This window comes from Macaca thibetana, chromosome 3, assembly GCF_024542745.1.
Source record: "Macaca thibetana thibetana isolate TM-01 chromosome 3, ASM2454274v1, whole genome shotgun sequence".
Lineage (NCBI taxonomy): Eukaryota > Metazoa > Chordata > Mammalia > Primates > Cercopithecidae > Macaca > Macaca thibetana.
In genome coordinates this window covers 171,131,939-171,154,120 of record NC_065580.1, presented here as the reverse complement: position 1 = coordinate 171,154,120, position 22,182 = coordinate 171,131,939, and the positions used below count along the sequence as shown (strand labels likewise).

General features: G+C 40.7%; 2 protein-coding genes across 8 annotated transcripts in view; both read right to left on the bottom strand.

The window, feature by feature from the left end:
- The window catches only part of ATP5PF (ATP synthase peripheral stalk subunit F6), a 985,871-nt gene that overhangs the window by 184,764 nt on the left and 778,925 nt on the right, over positions 1 to 22,182 (bottom strand). The window lies entirely within an intron of this gene.
- APP (amyloid beta precursor protein) overlaps positions 1 to 22,182 on the bottom strand; it is a 286,015-nt gene that overhangs the window by 21,186 nt on the left and 242,647 nt on the right. For all 6 annotated transcript variants that reach the window (XM_050784742.1, XM_050784743.1, XM_050784744.1 and 3 more), the window contains one exon: positions 6,151 to 6,372. In XM_050784742.1, coding sequence (XP_050640699.1) covers positions 6,151 to 6,372 — 222 coding nt within the window. The remainder of the gene's footprint in view (positions 1 to 6,150; positions 6,373 to 22,182) is intronic.

The window sequence follows — 22,182 nt, the reverse complement described above, 5'->3', positions numbered from 1 at the left end:
CTCTGAGCTAGTTTAGAGATAGTTTCTTGGCTTTTGATTAGAAATAAAATATTCCCAGCCTAGCAGAAAACCTTAAAGATACTTCCTTTTACAACTGCCCAATCTTATCTTATTTTACAGTTAATTAACTACAAAAGGACTCTTAAATTTCCAGGGGAAGTGCAAATATGAATTTATCAGGAGAGCCAAGTTTTACCACATCATCTGCCATTTAGTGAGTGAATCAAATTTGTCCTTAGTATGAGGGCAGAAGAGGGAAACCGCAGTCTGTCTTTCTCTTTTTCAAAAAGGCTGGTTTCCATTTGACAGATGACACACAGCTGAAACGTGTGAAATGAGGATATTTCATTTTATATTTGCCATTGTTCCCAATTTTTCCTTTGTATGTGTTCTGGGTCTGACCCAAAGAAAGCAGTGTGGACAGTACGATATTCCTCACCACCATCTGACCTTTCCAAAGCACTTCTGATGCTCAGAAAATACTTCCTTGTTTACACTGGTGTTTGAAGAAACAAGGAATGGGGACAAAGGCAAAGTTTTTAGGATTAATAAATGGTCATAGGGTAAATGAAGCCATGGGGTGGAGGCACAGGGGGAAGCCCCTTTGGTAAGGTGGCAAGTGTAAAGGGAAGAAGGTAAGACAAAGCGAGCACAGGTGCTGAGGGAGACACGGTGTGCTCGATGAGATGGCTCCTAACAATTTCAGTAAAACCATCCAGCTTACTGATGCACACATGCCAGGCATTCAAAGGTGGGATTCTCAGTCCAAATCAGTTTTGGATGACACATGTTAACAGAAACAGTGAGGGAGGAAAAAAGTGGCAGTAAGCCAAGTCTCCAAAATATGAGAAAATATTTCGGGGAGCACTAGGACATTTGGATGAAATAAAAGAGTAAGGTGGTTTGGTCCTTTCTCATGTAGAGACTGGCAGCATGGTGGAGCCAAAAGGAGGGTGAGGCATCTGATCCCAGGCCTGGGCCCAACATTGACAACATCTGTGACCTTGGGCAAGCGCCCACTTCTGTGGCTGCTTCTCCATATGGAAATAGAAATGTTAACATCTGCATCTTCTAATTATAGTGAGGAACAAATAACCTTTAAAGCCTGTTTCAGACACTACCAAATACTACAGAACTGCACTGATTAAATATCCTATGATTAAATATTCCGTAGTAACTGATGCGAGAATGACTATTCTCTAGTTTTCCACTAGTGCATTTAGAGGAAGACATACTTCACTTTCTTCTGCAACTCCCAAATACATTTTGACAATGAAGTTTGGTTGTTCTATACTTCATGTTTTTTCTTATCTGCAACAACCTGTAATGAGTAACTGTTATTACTCCTTGTAAAATGCAGTTAGTTGAAAGGTCATTGTACTTTTTGAGAATTTCCTGATGATGAGGAACCCAAATAGTGCTTCAACTGCAGTTAAGAACACACCAAACCACATGCACGAGGGCAAACACGTACCTTGAGGTGGTGGTGAGCACATACATCAATAGTTACATTATTAGAAAATGTATATGCAACTCAGGGGAAGTAAGTGAAGTGGACCTGTGGTTTAAATGCAGGCTGAGGAGCTAGTGGTCCCAGGGGCCACTGCTAATGTCACCACTTACTTTCTCCGTGATCTGGGGCCAATCACATTCTTTCTGAACTTCAGTTGTGTCACAGAGTAAATGGTTTTTTCCAGGGTTCAAATGAGTATACTTATGCGAAAGAAACTTACAAATGATATAGTCCTATAAGTTTCTCTGCCTCTCCCCACTCTTCTTCTTCTCTTTTTTTTTTTAAAAATAGGCATGTATTATTTAAAAACAGTAATAAAACCTTTCCTATTTTTTAGGAAGATTAAACAAAACTAGTTTCAGTGACATAAACCTTAATCTGCTTTAAAAGATTGAAGCTGATTTAGTATAAATTAATGCTAAAAATTAAGTGGCACAGGGAGCAGACATTAAAATACAGTTCTTTTTTAAAAGGCAATCATGATATCATTGCAAAAAAAAAAAAAAAATACACACCGACAAAACAAAGTAGTGTTTTTCCCAATCCATTGCAAATACTTTCCAATTTTTCCAATGGACCTTTACTTAATCGGAAAGTAACTTCATCAATAAAGTGTTAAAAACATTTTACATTGGCCGTTTAGTAATTTAAAAACAAGAAATAGATTATCTTATCTTTAACTTTTAATAGAGTTAAAATAAAATGTAAGCAGCAATGAGTTATTCTTTTGATCTCAGTAGCTTTGAATCTAATCCTTTGCTGTAAGAGGAGAGAAACAGAATGGTCAGACCTCTGGGATTTTTGAGTTTGCTACTTCTGGTGTTCTTTGTAATAAACCTAAACTATTAACAGTGCTGCCTTGTACAAACTCTCTACCAGGTCAAAGGTAATGAGGAATCAGCAGTACACCAGTTTTACATATGGATAAGAGGCCTGACAAGAACTGGTTTGTAAGTTTAATGAAATACTTACTTAATCTAAATTTCAGCATTTAAATTGGCTTCCTCATTGCCTCTATAAAGCTAGTTAAAAATATACTAGAAGGCAGCTTCACACTTTGCAAATACATCCATACAGTCTTATAAGACCTGCTGTGTCTCTTTAAAAATATTACAGTATTTTATCTACATATTATATCTAGGTATTATTTACGAAGAGGCAGACTGATGGCCACAAAGGCTTCCTGGCGGTTACTGCATGCTATGCCGCTCTTTGTGGCTGCCCTTCTCAGGCAGTCAGGAAAAAGCAGAACAAACACAAATGTCATTAACGCTAATGCTCCCAGCCAGACCATTTCACGATTTGTGAGCACAATTCTGTAACAACAGCTTCATTGCAGCCTAGCCATTCATTTACGTTTTGTGAATGTGAAAACCAAAGAATAAAAATGTCTTAAGGCAAATTGCAGCTGTTCAAGAGTATATCATATTGGAAAACTCTGATATGCTTATTTTTTTCACTGCAAATTTAAAAAATGGGCATCAGACCGTCCTCTGGATTTCCCTGATTGTTCTTGAGAAAAACAACACATTTTTGGCAAGCATTTGAAACTATGATAATGAGGACTGCCTGAAAAACAAAAGGAAATCCTTTGAGAATTTTAGATGTTTTCATTAGTTGTGTGTGCGCGCGCGCACATGTCTGTAAAAAGAAAGACTAACAAGTTTCTGGGGACAGGTGGGAGACAGTGTGAGAAGAGAGATGGCTTTAGGACTGTATCTCATTATATGGCTTATTATATTCATTATTTTAAGGATACATTGTTCAGGCCATCTTGAGACAGGCTGATAGAGTCTCTCTAATAAGATCCTGGCTCCATTAAAAAAAAGAAAAAAAAAGAAAAAAAAAAAAGCTACCACTGACATTTACTATGTTCCAGGAATTTTGATAAGAGTTATTTTATGCCTTCTTATTTAATGCTTGTACTATACCTCCGAGTTAGGAATTATTATCAACCTTATTTTACAGATGAGGAAGCAGCCAGAGAGGCTAAGTAACTTGCTCATAAGCGCAGAGCAGAGCTGGAATTTAAACTCAGGTCTGTATCATTCAGGAGTTCACGAGTGTGGAATAGTATTTAATATCCTATGAGATGACGGCCATCAATTTTATTGAAAAATTGTTGGAGAGGTTTTTCAAATTGTTTGCTATAATGAATATATATCAGTGTTGGGACTGATAACGAAGAGTACCCCAACTCAAGACTCTGACACTGCAAGTCCTATTGCCTCCCAATACTGTTATACTAGATTTTACTGTTCAAACGGAATCCTTATTTAACAAGAATATCAGCTCTTTTCATGAGGCCTAGGCAATGTAATAGCTGCATGTTTGTCAAGTATCCAGAAGTACTTAATCAAGCTCTTTGCTGAAATGGACATCTTGGCAGTACCCAAGGGTTTCAGTGTATGTATGTGTGTACATTCACACGTGTGCACGCAGATTGTCTCCTAAGGCTGCTGCTACACGTTATGCTGTTAGTGAAAGAGCAAATTTAGTGTGCCTTCAATTTAGAAAATGAGATTGGACATTTTTCACTAAAAATTCTCGTTAGAGACTGAATGAAAAGGACTTTCAATGATCAAAATGTATCTACCTGTAAAGAAAGAACACAATCTGCACTCTATTAATAATACATTTAATAGGGTAGTTGCCCAGGTCTTTGATAATGAACTGTCCCTAAATTTGTTTTCTTCTATGTGATTAAGAATTGTTTTCATAAATGGTAAAGTTTTAATTATTTTTACATCGTCAGTAACATGCTGTTTGTATTTGCTATTACTATAAGGTGCCCTTTTTCGAATTAAGGAAACAAATTTTGGGTGATGACTCACATTGTGAAAACAGTCTACATATTTTCTGCAATGGTTCTTTAAAAAAAACTTGTCCAGTGCACTTAAGGTCTAATATTATATTTAGATTTAGTCTGAGGAATGTACTAACTGCATGTTATAAGGTATATTATATATATATTTTTACTTTTTAAAAATTATGTATGTATGTATGTATGTATTTATTTATTTACTTTTTGAGACAGAGTCTTGCTCTGTCGCCCAGGCTGGACTGCAGTGGGCGCGATCTCAGCTCACTGTAAGCTCCACCTCCTGGGTTCACGCCATTCTCCTGCCTCAGCCTCCCGACTAGTTGGGACTACAGGCGCCCGTCACCAAGCCTGGCTAATTTTTTTTTTTTTTTGTATTTTTAGTAGAGATGGGGTTTCACCATGTTAGCCAGGATGGTCTCGATTTCCCGACCTTGTGGTCCACCCGCCTTAGCTTCCCAAAGTGCTGGGATTACAGGCATGAGCCACCACGCCCGGCCTATAAGGTATATTATAAATATGAAATCTCCATCAACATTTGCTACCTTAATAAAGAAAATCAGGTAAAATGCTGTGTTCTTAAAAAACATGTTATTTGTATCTAGAAATCAAGGTGTTTGTGTGTAATTTTATACTTCGGAACATGAATAAAAAAGAAAAGAAGCTGAAAGATGCTCTCGCTTGAACAGATATTTCTGCTAAGAAATCCCTGTGAAAAACGATGCCATCTACTGCTCAAATTTGTTGATAGAGAAGAATCTTACTTCTTTGAGATACCAAAGGAAAAAACATTTAGAGCAATGTGCTCCTTAATTTTGGCAGCTGCCTTGAATTTAATTTTCTAAACACAAATTAAGTCTTAAGCAAAATTAAATTTTATTTATATGCAGTTCTCTATCTTTGCCTTTAGCGTTTAATTCAATCTGAAATTTCATGTACAAGTAAGTAGCCAATGAAGACTACTTCGGTGCCTGTCAAATCTCCATCTCCGCAGGCCCTGTCAAACCTCCTCTCTGTGGATAAATTGTAATTGTCCTTATTTCACTATCTATCTGTTCTTTTGGAAGGTGGCATTCTAGGTCATTATGTCATAAACACAAGTTGAATTTTGTGCTTCCATTCCAGAGGAAACAATATGCCTCATAGTTAAAAAACATTTCTAAAAAAATTCCTACCAAAAGTCATTGCTTAAGAACTTAGTCTCCTAGTGCCTCCACTTCCTCATCTGAAAAAGTCATAAAAATGATATATGACATACAGTACATGCTCTTTATGTATATGCTTTTATTGTTATACACTGTATTATTTTATATTAAGAAGAAGAACGGGAAAAGAAAAATTAGAAGAATGTTATTGCCACACATGTTCCATGTGAAGAACTGCCTCTTGAATAATACACTGTGGCTCCCCTTTGTCCAGGAGTGTTCACTCGAAGGATAATATTCCCTAGAATATAAATCTGGACATTTGGGAAACAAGAGGTCCTTTACTTGCAAATGTTATGTAAATCATTACCATTCTGTTTTGCCACCTATACAATGGGGTTGTTATCTTTTCCAACAATTGGCAGTTTACTTGCTTTGCAGCATAAAAAATATAAAGAATAATTTACACAGATAAAATATTATTTTAATGACATAGTAACTCCTAATAGTTACTTTTTAAAGTAAAATTGAAATGAAAATATTTATTATAACATCAAAAAAATTCACCACTCAAGAACATACAAAAGATAAATCTCTCTCCCTCCTACACACATGTATGTATGTCTACATATACCTGCCGGAACGCCCTTGCTGGTTCAGGGGACTCTTACCTTCGTTTTCTGTGTTGGCTGGCACAGAGTCAGCCCCGAAAGAATGCCACGGCTGGAGATCGTCCAGGCTGAACTCTCCATTCACGGGAAGAAGCTCCACGGTAGTTTTCGTTTCGGTCAAAGACGGCATGAGAGCATCGTTTCCGTAACTGATCCTTGGTTCACTAATCATGTTGGCCAAGACGTCATCTGAATAGTTTTGCTCTTTCTGAAGCAGCTCATCTAAACCAAACAAAACCATCTCGTTGGTGAGTAACAACAATCACAACAGCAGCAGCAGCAGCCACCATTCACTTCTGCCAGGCATGACTTCAACTGCTTCCACAGGCATGACCTCGTTTACAGCCATGGCATAGGTACCATTATCATCTCCCTTTTACATCTTTGGTGAATCTTTGGTAACATAAGTGAAGACTCACAAATCTTGATATCCTGGGGTCAGTTTTTAAAGCAGTAATTACACATGATAAAGATTATATTCTAAGCTCTTTTTTTCCAGTAAAAAAAGATAAGTCAATGATATTCTGTAAAGTTGATTCTTGTTTAATCCATTTTTAAAGTGGGGGGTAGGCAGGCACTGACAGCATTCTTTGGAAAGGGAAGCAACAGAGGAGCAACAAATGAGGAAGTGGAGGCACTAGGAGACTAAGTTCTTAAGCGATGACTTTTGGTAGGAATTTTTTTAGAAATGCTTTTTAACTATGAGGTATATTGTTTCCTCTGGAATGGACACACAAAGTTCAACTTGTGTTTATGACGTAATGACCTAGAATGCCACCTTCCAAAAGAACAGATAGATAGTGAAATAAGGACAATTACCGAGGCACATGGCATTCAAGCTACTTATGCAAAGTCACAGCTCACAAGAGCTGCTGGCAGGACTGGCGTCAGGAGCATGGTAGCGGGCCAGTGTGCTGCAGCGTGGCACCCCTAGAGGTGAAAGGCCACAGGAGCTCCGTTGCCATTTCCTCCTGACACAGTTAGACGTCCCCAGTATACAATGATCGCACAGGAATAAACACCAGGCTTTGGTGTGGTGGCAGTAAGCGAGGCACAATTTCATTCAAGCTGAAAGACAACGGGGAATCTCCTGTCTTGCCTTGCGCACTTGCAAGGATAAGCAAAGCATTAATGGGTCAGCAGTTTGCTACCTTCTTGAATAGTTTTCAGTTTTGCCTTGAAAAAAAAATCTGCATTTCCTAAATGCTCCTCTTGTGCTGCATGATCTATGCCCTGAGGCAACAAGGAAACCGTTCCCTTGCCCTTCCAGATGTAGCCCTGCAGACGGACATCCAGCCTTCTCTGGACTTAACCACCCCTGGCTCCCCACATTTCCCAATGTGAGCAGACGGCAAATGTCCTGCCTTTCTCCTCTGTTGCTTCCCTTTCCAAAGAATGCTGTCAGTGCCTGCCTACCCCCCACTTTAAAAATTGATTAAACAAGAATCAACTTTAAGCAACATCATTGACTTATCTTTTTTTACTGGAAAAAAAGAGCTTAGAATATAATCTTGTATCATGTGTAATTACTGCTTTAAAAACTGACCCCAGGATATCAAGATTTGTGAGTCTTATGTCACCAAAGATTCACCATGTTTTTCTCTGATTTTTTACAAATTAGAGACCGACAGATAGCATCGCACTAATAACAATATTTGATTAACCAAAATGTCTCATTTTCCAATCATATCTGTGTTGAGTTTGCCATAGTATATATTTCAGACATATCGCTGGTTAGCTTTATTGCTAGAGAAAATGAAAAGATCAGGATTTAAATTTGATTTGTAACATTTTATCTTTCAAATTCTTTTTTATATCGACAAAAAATGTATCTGAAAACTTAAAATTCTGTTCAAATATGCCCATTAAAATAATTTGATGGAACAGCATTAAAGCATGTTGAGTAATATCTTTTCATGGAGTCAGTTTTATTGCAAGAGATTTTAAGTGATGAAATCTCAAGCAAATCAGTCCTTTTGAAGTCTAATCTGAGTTATAATATATCCCTATTCACTGTGGCACCGTTTCTAAAATTCAATACTTGATTCCCATGATGACTTTGAGGATGTATACGAGGCATACTTAGAGTAACAGAGGGTAGAAGCCTTACCACTTAGCTATCATTGTAAATACTTAAAAAACCATGTGGTTTTATTCCCTTACAGATAAAAGGCCCTCATTACATTTCCTCCAACTTTTTCATGTCTTACAAAGCCATAGGCAGTGGCTGATAACTTAGCCAATGTCCGATTAAATAAATTAAATGAGCATTTCCTTTATATAAATCTTTTGCTTGTGACTGTTATGCACTTACTATGCTAAAGAGAAGATATTCTGGAATACTAATAATTATTGGTGCTTACACATTCATCTTGAGAGGAAATAACCTTTGCCAGCAAAAAAGCTCTTGGACCCCCCAGGGGCTATGCTGTTCTTGGGCCTGTGGTACTTACTATAGCCTACCCTGTCCTTTATCTGGAAATGTTTTTACTGTTTTGCATACACAGTACTTACCTTCTTCCCTGTGGCATCTCTGAATAACTCTTCTCACTCTTTTTTCCTCGTCTCTTCATCCCTGTCATTTTCTTCTTGTATCTCTTTCTATCTTTTTCTACACTTCTCCCTTTGGAAATCCCATTGACTCTTGAAACTATAAAGATCTCCTACCTTTGGATGAATCTGAAATGTATTTCCCCAGCTTTGACTTCTCCCTCCCACTCAAATTTGTATATTTCCAGCATTTTGCTGGAGATACCAACTTAGGGCTCCCTGCTGATCCATGCACTTGGTAGGTACACAACTGCACTCAAGGTCCCTGGCTTTCCCACCCGCCTTTTCTGTTTTCTAATCATGGCAGAACCATTCATTCTCCCTCCCGGTCACAGGCCTGAATCCTTCAGAGCCATCCAGGACTCCCTGTATTTCTTCGTGTCTGGTACTTACACTACTGACGAATCCTTTTGCATTCTATTTCTGAATTCTCTCAACCACTTCCCGCTTGCTTTTCCACACCACCCGCACCGCCCCTGGGAGTGTGATTACTTTTCACCTGGATAATTACAATAGTCTCCTCACTGCTTGCTATGGTCTGAATGTCCCCCAGTCATGTGTTGAAACCTCATCTCCACTGTGGTAGTAGTGAGAGATGGGGTCTTCTGGAAAGCAAGCCATGAGAGTTCCACACCCCCGAATGGATTAGTGCCTTCTAAAAGCACTAGAGGAAACCAGCACAGGCCTCTTTTTGTGCATCTGCCATGTGAGAACACAGGGTTTGCTGCCTTTGGAGGATGCAGCCGCAAGGTGCCATTTTAAAAGTAGAGAGACCAGGCCCCTGGCACACGATGTCGGGCCCACTCTTGAACCTGGCCTTCTCAGCCTCCAGAATTGTAGTATTTCTATTGTTTACAAATTACCCAGTCTCTGGCATTGTTAAAGCAGCACAAACCGACTGAGACAATGGTTTCCCTGCTACTTTTTATTTTTTGGTTCCCCAAATATTTTCCTGACAGAGAGGAATGAGGAATGGCTCCCTCTGTTTCAGTAGGTCTTCATTTTCTACTGAATTAATTCCAATTCTTTTGCCAGATGCTGAAGGCCCTGTGTGGTCTGGGCCCACCCCATATTTAGCCATGAAACTCACGGCTCCTAGCTGTCTACACCACACCTCTCTCTCAGGCTAAATATCTTGGGGTATTCCCACGAAAGACCATGTATACCCATTCTGACACTTTTGTTTTCTATTCCTGCTATCTCGGAAGCCCATCTCTGCTCACCTACGTTATTTGAACTCTTTAGAGCCCAGCTCCAATGTCCTCTCCTATATGACTCTCCTCTCCCAAGGCAGGCATTGTCATTCTGATGGGATAAGGAGACTGAGGCTGGGAAAAAGGAACCAATCTCTTTGAGACCCAATGGCCAGTAAGCACCAGTGCTGAAATCCAAGTCTTGGGCTTCTAAACACCAGTCTTCCCACGTTCAGCCCCTATCTATTTCAGCCTCTCGTATTATCACAAAAGTAGCTGCAGAAATCAGGCATTATTAAGCGTGTCTGTTTCAGTGTCTTTAGCAGTCTCTTCCACTCTCGTGGATTCGTAAGCTGACTTAATCACTGCGAGTCCTATGGAATGGTTATTGCTTTTGGTCACCAAATGGCATTTCTCAGGCAGGGGCAGCTGGAAACGGCCCTGTACCCATCTTATCCCTTGGCAGTAAAAAGGCAGAGTAGCAAAAGATCACAGAGAGAACTCTTACACTCGTACTTCACAGAATAGCCAGGGCATCTGAGGTTGAGGTACGCTGTGGTACCCCGGTTTCTCTTTTCTCTGTTACACTGTTGGTAGAAAAGTTCCTCCAACTGGCCACCAGCATGCTGAGCTCCATGGTGGTTAATTTTCCTGGTTTACTATGTTCATTTTCAGAAAATGTAAGTGAAAGAATGACAGACTCAAGAAAAGTTACATTTTTAGCACAGTGAAATACACTTAGCTTTTGTTGTTGTTGTTCAAAATAGGAACATGTCTATCTTAATTCAACACAGAAAATTTAGAAATAACCACCCCTGGCTACGTCATTTAGAACAGTGATGCCAGTGTGGTTTTATTTATTTATTTATTTAGAGACGCAGTCTTGCTCTGTCGCCCAGGCTTGAGTTCAGTGGTGTGACCTTGGCTCTCTGCAACCTCTGCCTCCCTGGTTCAAGTGACTCTCCTGCCTCAGTCCCCTGAGTAGCTGTGATTACAGGCACACACCACCATGCCCGGATAGTTTTTGTATTTTCAGTAGAGACAGGGTTTCTCCATGTTGGCCAGGCTGGTCTTGAAGTCCTGACCTCAGGCGATCTGCCTGCCTCAGCCTCCCAAAGTGCTGGGATGAGGTGGGAGCCACAGTGCCTGGCTGTCAGTGCAGTTTTAAGATTAAAAAAAAAGAGGCAGACATGATGGATTACCATTATCAGAAGTAGAATTCAATTTCATCATCATAAAATGTCTAAGGCAGCCAGCTACCTGCAGACACGACTAAGGGCTCAGGATTTTACCAGTTGCTAACACACTGGCACTGGGCAACTGAGCCTATGACAAAATACCCAGAGACAAATATGATTCTTTCATTGTTCATTCTGAGTGGGACTTTGACTTCCATGGTGAGACTAATCACACCGAAACCACACTTCCGCTACATTAGTGGCCCTGATGGATTATCCTTTTATCCGAATTAATTTAATACTTAATTACAGTGCTCTGATGGTCTGTACTGGGGATTTTCAGAGGTTTTAAGCATCTACATTTGCCAACCGCTATATTAAACTAAGAGACTTTGCTTATTTTCCTCCCAGGACTTATTTTTCCCCCCTAAAAGCTCTCTGTTATGACCCGAAATTGTAGCAGTTATCTTTGAAGTCAAATATCTTCTACACTATCCAAGCATTTGAGCCTTGCAGTTAAAAGTGGAAATATTTAACTGAGTTTAGTGATGATATTTAAAATATGGCTTAATCAATAACAGAGGTATTTAATTTCAAATACCAAACACCCAATGAACAACATCACCGCGCTCTTTAAAAAATGCTTTGAGGCGGCTGGGCATGGTGGCTCATGTCTGTAATCCCAGCACTTTGGGAGGCCGAGGTGGGTGGATCACGAGGTCAGGAGTTCATGAGCAGCCTGGCTATCCTGGTGAAACCCCGTCTCTACTAAAAATACAAAACATTAGCCAGGCGCTGTAATCCCAACTACTTGGGAGGCTGAGGCAGGAGAATTGCTTGAACCTGGGAGGCGGAGGTTGCAGTGAGTTGAGATTGTGCCACTGCACTCCAGCCTGGGTAACCGAGTAAGACCCTGTCTCACAAAAAAAAAAAAAAAAAAAAAAAAAAAAAAAAAAAAAAAAGCTTTGAGGGTGTATACAAGGCATACTTAGAGATACTTAGAGTAACAGAGGGAAGAAGCCCCACCACTTAGTACCATTGTAAATACTTAAAAATACTTTAAAGAAAGCATCAAAAGATAATAGTAATTTCATCTTCAAATAGCTAAAGATTTTGTTTTTTTTAGACATTCATGATCATTCATTTTGAGAAAAATAGCCTCATAAATAAAACAATCACTGAATAGGAAGCAGATGAATTCATCTAATATTCTTTTAGTTATTAATCCACTAGCCAAATGCCTTCTAAAAATGTAATGGTCACACGTTAGGTTTAAAGAAAATAAAATTTATAGGCATTAAATCAATCAGTTATCTTTTACAAGTGTCAGTTATAATAACTGAACAGCCTCTTCCATACATTGAACACATTTGGGTTGGAGAAGAACATTTTCTTCATATAAAGGAGATGCCACCTTAGCCTTTTCCCTGTAAAGTTCGGCTGTTAAAGCTCTGATTTGAATCTATCCATCTGACAAAGGTCTAATATCCAGAATCTACAAGGAACTTAAACAAATTTACCAGAAAAAAAAGAAAAATAACCCCGTCAAAAAGTGGGCAAAGGATATGAACAGACACTTCTGAAAACAAGACACGTATATGGCCAACAAACATGAAAAAAAAGCTCATCATCATTGGTCATTAGAGAAATGCAAATCAAAACCACAATGAGACACCATCTCACACCAGTCAGAATGGTGATCATTAGAAAGTCTGGCAACAACAGATGCTGGCGAGGATGCGGAGAAATAGGCATGCTTTAACACTGTTGGTGTGAGTGTTAGCTCAATCATTGTGGAAGACAGTGAGGTGATTCTGCAAGGATACAGAACTAAAAATACCATTTGACCCAGCAATCCCATTACTGGGTATATACCCAAAGGATTAGAAATCATTCTACAATAAAGACACATCCACACATATGATTACTGTAGCACTATTTACAATAGCAAAGACTTGGAACCAACCCAAATGCCCATCAATGATCGACTGGATAAAGAAAATGTGGCACATATACACCATGGAATACTATGCAGCCATAAAAAGTATGAGTTCATGTCCTTTGCAGGGACATGGATGAAGTTGGAAACCATCATCCTCAGCAAACTAACACAGGAACAGAAAACCAAACATTGCATGTTCTCACTCATAAGTGGAAGCGGAACAATGAGAACACGTGGACACAGGGAGGGGAACGTCACACACCAGGGCCTGTTGGGGAGTTGGGGGGAAAGGGAGGGAGAGCATTAGGACAAATACCTAATGCATGTGGGGCTTAAAACCCGGATGATGGGTGGATGGGTTCAGCAAACCACCAAGGCACATGTATACCTATGTAACAAACCTGCACGTTCAGCACATGTATCCCAGAACTTAAAAGTAAAAAAAGTAGAAAAAACAAAAACAAAAACAAAAAAACTCTGATTTGGACACCAGTGAGAATATGAAGTCCCTAGGCTTGCTGGTTTTTCTTCTGGCTAGGATCGAACCTCCACTGCTATTACTGTTTTTCTTATTTTCTGATTCTTTTGGTTCCCAAAATGGAAATTTGTTGTTAATCTTATCTAACAGGAGATTCACATATGACCAATTCTTATCTTTTAAATAAACATTTACTCATGTGCCTGCCTGAAAGGACTGAAGATCACACCCCCACACGCTCCTCCATGTCCCTTTTTCTCTCTCCCCTGACACAGCTGCATTGGAAGTATCTGTAAATAGGATGGGCTAATTTTCCCTATCAAGAAGCTCCACTAAAAATCAGCGGTCACCCACTCTAGCTAGGCATTTTGCCCACACCAGGACTATGAGATCAGATTTCATTTTCCAATCAGGAGTTCTGTGCATGTCTGATTCTTGGCTCAACATACAACTGCTATGCTGTTTATTATATTTAATCTCTCCATGGCCTCTGAAACTCCTCAAGGCTCGGATTCCTCACCTGCAAAATCGTGGGAGGCTGGTTCCGTGGTTTTTACAGTTCCTTCGCTTTGAATCCTTTTGTCCATACTCTTGCTACATGGGTGTTCTCTGGGAGTTTGTTAGACATGCGGAACCTCAGGTCCCACCCAGATCCAGGGAATTAGAATCTGCATGTTAATGTGATCCCCAGGTGACTATCATGCATGTGACCATCTACCCTCCACCACACTGACCACAGCCACCAGCTGTACCAAGACACCACCACACAACAGCTTTGGTTATCCCTTCATGAAAGAAAAACAAGCATAATGGCTGGGCGCGGTGGCTCACGCCTGTAATCCCAGCACTTTGGAAGGCCAAGGTGGGTGGATCATTTGAGGTCAGGAGTTCAAGACCAGCCTGGCCAACCTGGTGAAACCCCGTCTGTACTAAAAAAATACAGAAATTAGCCAGGCACGGTGGTGTGTGCCTGTAATCCCCGTTATTTGGGAGGCTGAAGCAGGAGAATTGCTTGAACCCGGGAGGTGGAAGCTGCAGTGAGCCATGACTGCGCCAAGTGCACACCATCCTATGCAACAGAGCGAGGCTTGGTCTCAAAAACCAAAACCAAAACCAAACAAACAAACAAAAAGTCTCAAAAACAAAGCAAACAAAACAAGGCATGAGATGAGTGTGGGCCAAGAAACAATATTGCCAGGGGAATATTGCCAAAACACCTTAAAAGTCAAGTTCTGAGAGCCCAGAGTCATGCCTTGAAGTTTCTTATCATCAGGGTCACATTTCTGAACCAGAAAGCCACAGGAAAGACTGGTCAAGGACTTCCTTTTTCCCTGGACCATGTGTTACGGGAAGCTTTCAGGAAACAGGTCAGTAAGTGTAGAAGGCATCATAGGACAAACTTCATTGCTGGGTTTCCCAGAAAAGAGCAGCTCTCCCCTACTGAAGACACTTTTAGCAGACGGGCCTTCGCTAGTGAGTAAATATGCTTAAAAAGCATGGACTTACTTGTAGGTCAGTGGAGCAGCTGATTTGGGGGAGAACCCACGTGATCATTAAGGATGGTAGATGTTTTGATTGGCATATATGCTACAGCCATCTGCGATGCCAGAGCCATACTGTGATGGGACTGTGCCAGCTACGACACCTTCATAACCATGAGAACTGCACTCATGGCTTCTTCATACCCATCTGCTGATTTGATAACCACAATAACCTTCCTTAGTGGGATCACTACTCCCATTGATGGTTGAACAAACTGACATACATCCTGAGAAGTACACTTAAAACTAACAAGTGGGCCGGGCGCGGTGGCTCAAGCCTGTAATACCAGCACTTCGGGAGGCCGAGGCGGGTGGATCACAAGGTCAGGAGATCGAGACCATCCTGGCTAACACGGTGAAACCCCGTCTCTACTACAAATACAAAAAAATAGCTACTCGGAGGCTGAGGCGGGAGAATGGCGGGAACCCGGGAGGCGGAGCTTGCAGTGAGCCGAGATCGCGCCACTGCACTCCAGCCTGGGTGGCACAGCGAGACTCCGTCTCAAAACAAAAAACAAAAACAAAAACAAAAACAAAAAACTAACAAGTGGCAGAACTGAAATCTGAACCCAAGTATCCCAATTCCTAATGCAACCTTCTCACTGTTCCATGGAAAGTTCCATTTTATACAGCACATGGCTATATAACTTGGATTAGAAACTAATATTAAAGAAGGGTATCACGCCTGAAATCCCAGCACTTTGGGAGGCCGAGGTGGGTGGATCACGAGGTCAGTGGATCAAGACCATTCTGGCTAACATGGTGAAACCCTGTCTCTAATAAAAATACAAAAAAAATTAGCCGGGCGAGGTGGCGGGCGCCTGTAGTCCCGGCTACTCGGGAGGCTGAGGCACGAGAATGGCGTGAACCCGGAGGCGGAGCTTGCAGTGAGCCGAGATCGCGCCACTGCACGACAGAGACTCCGTCTAAAAAAAACAAAACAAAACAAAAAAAGGAAGCATAAACCCATCTATCATCACAAGCACCCTCTTTTTCAAATTTGAAATGTATGAACATTTCAAATTTTTGATAGGTTTGAAAAGGAATGAACTTGACGGTATCTTTTTTTTTCTCCTTCATATAAAGAACCCAAGGTAAAAGAGATTAAAGCAGCAGTCCAAGGTCACGGATGTTCCTGATGGCAGAGAAGGGCTGAAAAGCTCCCTCTTCTAGCCAAGTGAGGCCTGCCTGTCACTCTGTTCGGACAGCCCATTCTCAATAGCACTTTCCCCCCAGAACATTCTCCCAATTCCTTACGTCTCCCTTTCTCAGGATGGACACGACGGCTACGTGAATGGCCAGAATTTTTTTTTGAAATAATTTAGACTCCTTTTAATTTTGAGCTATTTAAAGGCTTGAACAGTGTATTTATTCTGCTGACTCAATCAACCCAAATATCGATCTGCATTCACGATGCAGTGTAGTGACCTGAGCACTTCAATGGTCAAGAGTGATACAGCCCTGTATGACGCGGCCACATTTCCCAACTTGGGGAAAAATTTATACACACATTATCACAAAGTAAATGCTGTACCACAAATCCAGTTTTTATCTTGACCTCCAGAAAATCAGGTAAGTTATTTTTAGCTACACTATCAACCTTGAAAATCTCCCAGAGTTCAAACTCAGACTACATGTCTAAATCTGGGTTTATTTTTGTTTAAAGTAAGTTTCCTGGCCACACATTTTTAAATGAAGCATGCTTTGTCCCCTTATGGTAACAAACTGTCCCTGGAAGGGACACAAACAAAGCTCCACATCACTTGTGAAAATATTCCTTATTGCTAGGGACGTTTTCCTGAAATATCACTTGTCTAGCTTAGACTGAGGGTACAGAAGGAGTCCCTTTTCATTTAGAACACATTTCCTTTTGGCTTTCAAACATCATAAATCAAAGAACTTAGATCTACCAGTGGCATCAGTCAGTAATGAAGATAAAGACCAGCCAGGCTCCCTGGCATCTAAAAGCAGATTGTGGGCACCCTTTTTCCCGTTTACCTGTAGAACTTGTGCCAATGTACTGATATGATTTCCAACTACATTAGGGAGTCTTGGTCCTGCCTGGGTTGTCAGGTTGTACAGACTAAAAAACAAGTTTACATACTATAGAAATAATCTCTGAACGATGCTGTATTAAGATTAACACACACACACACACACACACACACACACACACACACACACACACACACACACACCCCTCCTTGTTTTGAGGAAACATACAGTGAAGTATTTAGGTGTAAGGGGCCATTATGTCTGCAACTTCCTTTTAAACATTTTTAATTTATGGCTGGGCACGGTGGCTGAAGCCTGTAATCCCAGCACTTTGGGAGGCCGAGATGGACGGATCACCAGGTCAGGAGATCGAGACCATCCTGGCTAACACGGTGAAACCCCGCCTCTACTAAGAAATACAAAAAACTAGCCGGGCGAGGTGGCGGGCACCTGTAGTCCCAGCTACTCGGGAGGCTGAGGCAGGAGAATGGCGTAAACTCAGAAGGCAGAGCTTGCAGTGAGCCGAGATTGTGCCACTGCACTTCAGCCTGGGCGACAGAGCGAGACTCCGTCTCAAAAAAAAAAAAAAATTTTTTTTAAATTTATTTTTAAAACTTTTCTCTAAGTCTCCAATTATACTAAAACAAAAAGTTTAGTACTGTAGGCATTGTCAGCTTTAATTTATACATATTTGGATGTTTTCCTCTGGTTCGATTTATAGTGAAATTACATCATATGCCCATTAATGTGATACAAACTGTATGTCTTTTACAAACAAAAATAAAAATGAATGTGATTTTGATGCCTCATATCTTTTTTTTTTTTTTTAATTGGAGACAGAGTCTTGCTCTGTCACCAGGTTGGACTGCAGAGGTGCAATCTCAGCTCATTGCAACCTCTGCCTCCTGGGTTCACGGCATTCTCCTGCCTCAGGCTCCTAAGTAGCCGGGACTACAGGCACGCATCACCATGCCTGGCTAATTTTTGTATTTTTAGTAGAGACAGGGTTTCACTATGTTGGCCGGGATGGTCTCCATCTTCTGACCTCATGATCCACCCGCCTTGGCCTCCCAAAGTGCTGGGCTTACAAGCATGAGCCACTGCCCCCGGCCCAATGCCTCATATCTTTTAAACTTAAGTCAATTATTTCACATGGTCTTTAACCCAAGAAACAGCTATCTCTTCACATGCTGGAGGAAAAGCTGGCTGTCTGGCTGGTTGAGAGATGTGTGCTTTGATGGCTGACCTGAAGAAATTTCAAGGTGATTGTTACGTGAAATTCTCTCTTCAAATCTGACTTCAACAGCCCAACCTCTGCAGCGTATGTCATGACTTCACTGTGAGTCTTCTTTTATTTAAAAAAAATCAGTTTTTACTAATTATAAGAGTAACATAAATTCAGTGCCAAAAATGTAGAAAAAAGAAATAAGAATAATTCATTTGCAATTCTACCAGCAGAAATAATCAAGTAGTGTTTTTTTTTTAAATGGTTTTATTCTTTACCGCATTATTTCATCTCTTCCTTATCATCACTTTACCGCATAATTTTTATGACTGCTTAATGAGAGTAAATTTTTCAAAGTAATTGAGACACACGGAGAGTCCTTGGAATGACGATAATTAGGCTTGAGGACACAGAGGAATCATGAGAACGAATTATCCAGTTTCATTCCTTTTCCTGGGTATAGTTTGTTTGTTTCTCCTTCTAAGTAAGTTCTTAGATGTAGAATGAATTGGAAAAAATGAAATGTGAGGTTTGCTCCGTCTACCACAGTATCACATTTCATTTTTTAAAACTAATGCTTTCAGTGAGGACAAGAAAGTACAGTGAGAAAAAAAATTCCTCAAATATCAGTTTTCATACTCTTGTGTGCATTTTTATAAAGGCAAAATTCATTCTGGTGCCTATATGAAATCTAAAGGCACAATCGCCTGGAGCCTTCAGTGCTGGTTTTGGGGTTTTCTGAAAGTTAATCCACAGTGTCCCATTTTCTCTACTGGAGCTCTGAACCCTCTCTCTTAAGAGAGAGCAAGAAGAGATGTAAACCGCTCCTTTACTTCTGATAAAACCAAGCCCTTACTAGTCCCACATTTTGCTTTCTCTGGGGAGCGAGTCACATATAGGACACATGGCTTGTCCAGCTGCGTGCTGGACTGAATTTCAGCTTCAACTTGAACTTTCCGACAAAACAAGCGACGGAGGAGTATGGGCCTTAGCAAGACATGCCCACAGCACTGCCATAACAGCTGTGCAGGCTGTGGGTACAACTCTAAAAGCAGCACTCATTTTGTAGTTTCAGTGAGCACTGTCCCTAAAGCTGTGTCCTGTGTGACCAGTCACCTCTCTCAAGCTCATGAGAGAGGTCTGTATGACTGGGGTAAGAGAGATCCTGGGGTGGGCCAAAGCAAATGAATTAAATGGGAAACAGTGCCCCTCCCGGCAGCCAGCAAAAACTGCCATGCTGTGAAGAAAGTGCATTTTAATTGATTCATGTTGATACGTGCTGAATTGATGGAATTTTATACTTCAAAGGATGCAAAGAATTGGTTAGCAAGTCTGATGAGCTCATGGTAGAAAGGATGATTTTCAACATCCATACATAGTTAATTTCATTCAAAGAGCCTAAAAAGCCTTATGCAGATAATTATAACGGGATCAGGCAAGTGTATAAGATTAGCACAAATTATATATATATATATAAAATCACAACACAGGATTGGCACCTTTTCCCACACACAGCATATCATTCTTTTATATATGATAGCTCATTTGAAGTGTATATTTATGCAGATTAAAAAAAGCACACAAACCCTCCATGCACTTCTGCACAGTGGCCTACTGTGTTTTCTTTAACACAAAACTTGCTTTCTGGGGAAAAATTCTAGATATAGCAATGGTTCTTTCTCTTCTGCTTTAGCTTATTCACATGCTTCTTTAACAATGTTCACGCCTGTAATCCCAGCACTTTGGGAGACCGAGGCAGGCAGATCACAAGGTCAGGAGTTCAAGATCATCCTAGCGAACACGATGAAACCCTGTCTCTACTAAAAATACAAAAAAATTAGCCGGGCATGGTGGCGGGCGCCTGTAGTCCCAGCTACTCTGGAGGCTGAGGCAGGAGAATGGCGTGAACCCGGGAAGCGGAATTTGCAGGGAGCCGAGATGGCGCCACTGCACTCCAGCCTGGGCAACAGAGCTAAGACTGCGTCTCAAAAACAAAACAAAACAACAACAACAAAAAAACATGTGGGGAAACCAAGCCTGGCAACAGAAAGCACTTCACATGGGGAGCGTGGAAATGAATGGAAAGTGTCTGTCCTCAGGAGAGCATTCACGATGCACAGGAGTGAGAGAAGCTGAAGAGTCACTTTAAAAGAAATAATCTGCAACCAAGAAAATCAAACCACTTTATCATAAACTAGTGAGCCCCTCCCTCCCTGCCTTCCTTCCTTTTTCCAGGCGAGCGCTAGAAATAACTTCGTCAATGTCTTTTCACTTAACGGGCTCATGGTTCAGAGGAAAAGATGGGCATAAGAATAATTACCATACAAGTGTTACGGTAGGGAAACAGACAGAATAGCAAACAAGCCTGGGCTTTAGGGATGTGACTAGTGATATTACAGTGGGGCCCAAGGGAAAGAGAGCACTGTCCTGGCAGATGCAAGTGCATGTACCAAGGCACAGAGGATGAGCTGCCCAGGCTCCGTGACTCTTCTGGCTGCTGGGATACAAGGGAAGTGAAAAGGGAAGCAGCTTAGCCAAGAGGCTTTCAGTTTGTGGGATCCAGAGGGCAGAGGAATACACTGGCCTATACCATGACTATACAATTAGTAAAATCCCAACCTATGGGAATTCTACGGGTCAAGTGACCTGTGCTTCATTAACAGGTAAACTGTGAAGAAAGGATGGAGGAGAAGCCTGGAGATTATAAAAGACTAACCAGACGAGCCAGCAGTAAAAAAATGGCCAGAAGCATAGCCGATAAGGATGCACACAAGAGTGATAAAGCCAGAAAGATATTTCAGGAAGTGGCCCAAGGAAAAACAGTGGGCATGTTGGTGGCGGTATTTGGGGGAGGCTGTAATTGGGATAGGGCTGAGATGCTAATGGGGTGGAGGGCAAACTTCTAATTCTTGACCTGAGTTTAATGTATGAAAAGAGCAAATATGGGGGAGAAAGGTTCTATTTACACATGTTGAGTTGCAATCTTTCAGGACATTGGGTGGAGCCTTTGGAAACACGGACCGAGAGCTCACTTCTATGCTGAAACAGCCCATAGGGAAGCATCAGAACGAAAATGGAAGCCTTCCCAATACTAGAGGAACTTCGCAGGTGCTTTGGAAAAAGCATCCACATTAGATTCCCCAAAGGGGATTTATCTGGTATCAAATTGTGCTAGACAATGAACAGCTCCACCCATGATAAAATCATATGTCCTTGCTGAAATTCTTTGTATTTTTCACACCTTGTCTAATTGCAGTGCTTAACACAACACAACCAGGCTGGTGTTATTGTTAAGAACTAGAGAGCAAAGCATTTTTCGTCCAAATAAAATGCAATGGGTCTTAAATCAAACCATTTTAGTATAAGAATCTATGAGATAATAATAAAATGCAACTTCATTTTTTCCTCCCGAGAACAAAGAAGAAAACAGTGTAGGAGATGAAAAGTAAAGCAGACCCGACCTTTCTGCTGATTTGATTTTAGATATGTCCTCCATGCAGACAATGGTGAAGTGAAATGAAGGGGGTGTCATTTTTATTCACCTAGAGAACCACAAATCACGGATGTACATCTTCAGGCCTCATATGGGGGGATCTCACTCCAATCTCTCCAAACTTTTTCTAATCCCCACACTTTCCAGTCTCAGCACAAGACCTCATCCAGGCTTCTGAGGCTTTGTCCAACATTTACACAGAATTCTAGAAATGTATTTTCTTTAAGAAAGTTACTTTACAAATGTTATTTTCATCTCAGCACAGTTAGCCTTTCCTTATCAGATCTTACAATGTTTCAACTTGAAACTAAAAAAGAAAAAAAAAACACATTTCATCTGAAATTATGATATACTAAATAGTTATTGACTTGGCCTTAAACATTTCTACTCTTTCCTTCTTACACAATCAGATTAAAAAATGTAACTACCTTTTCTAA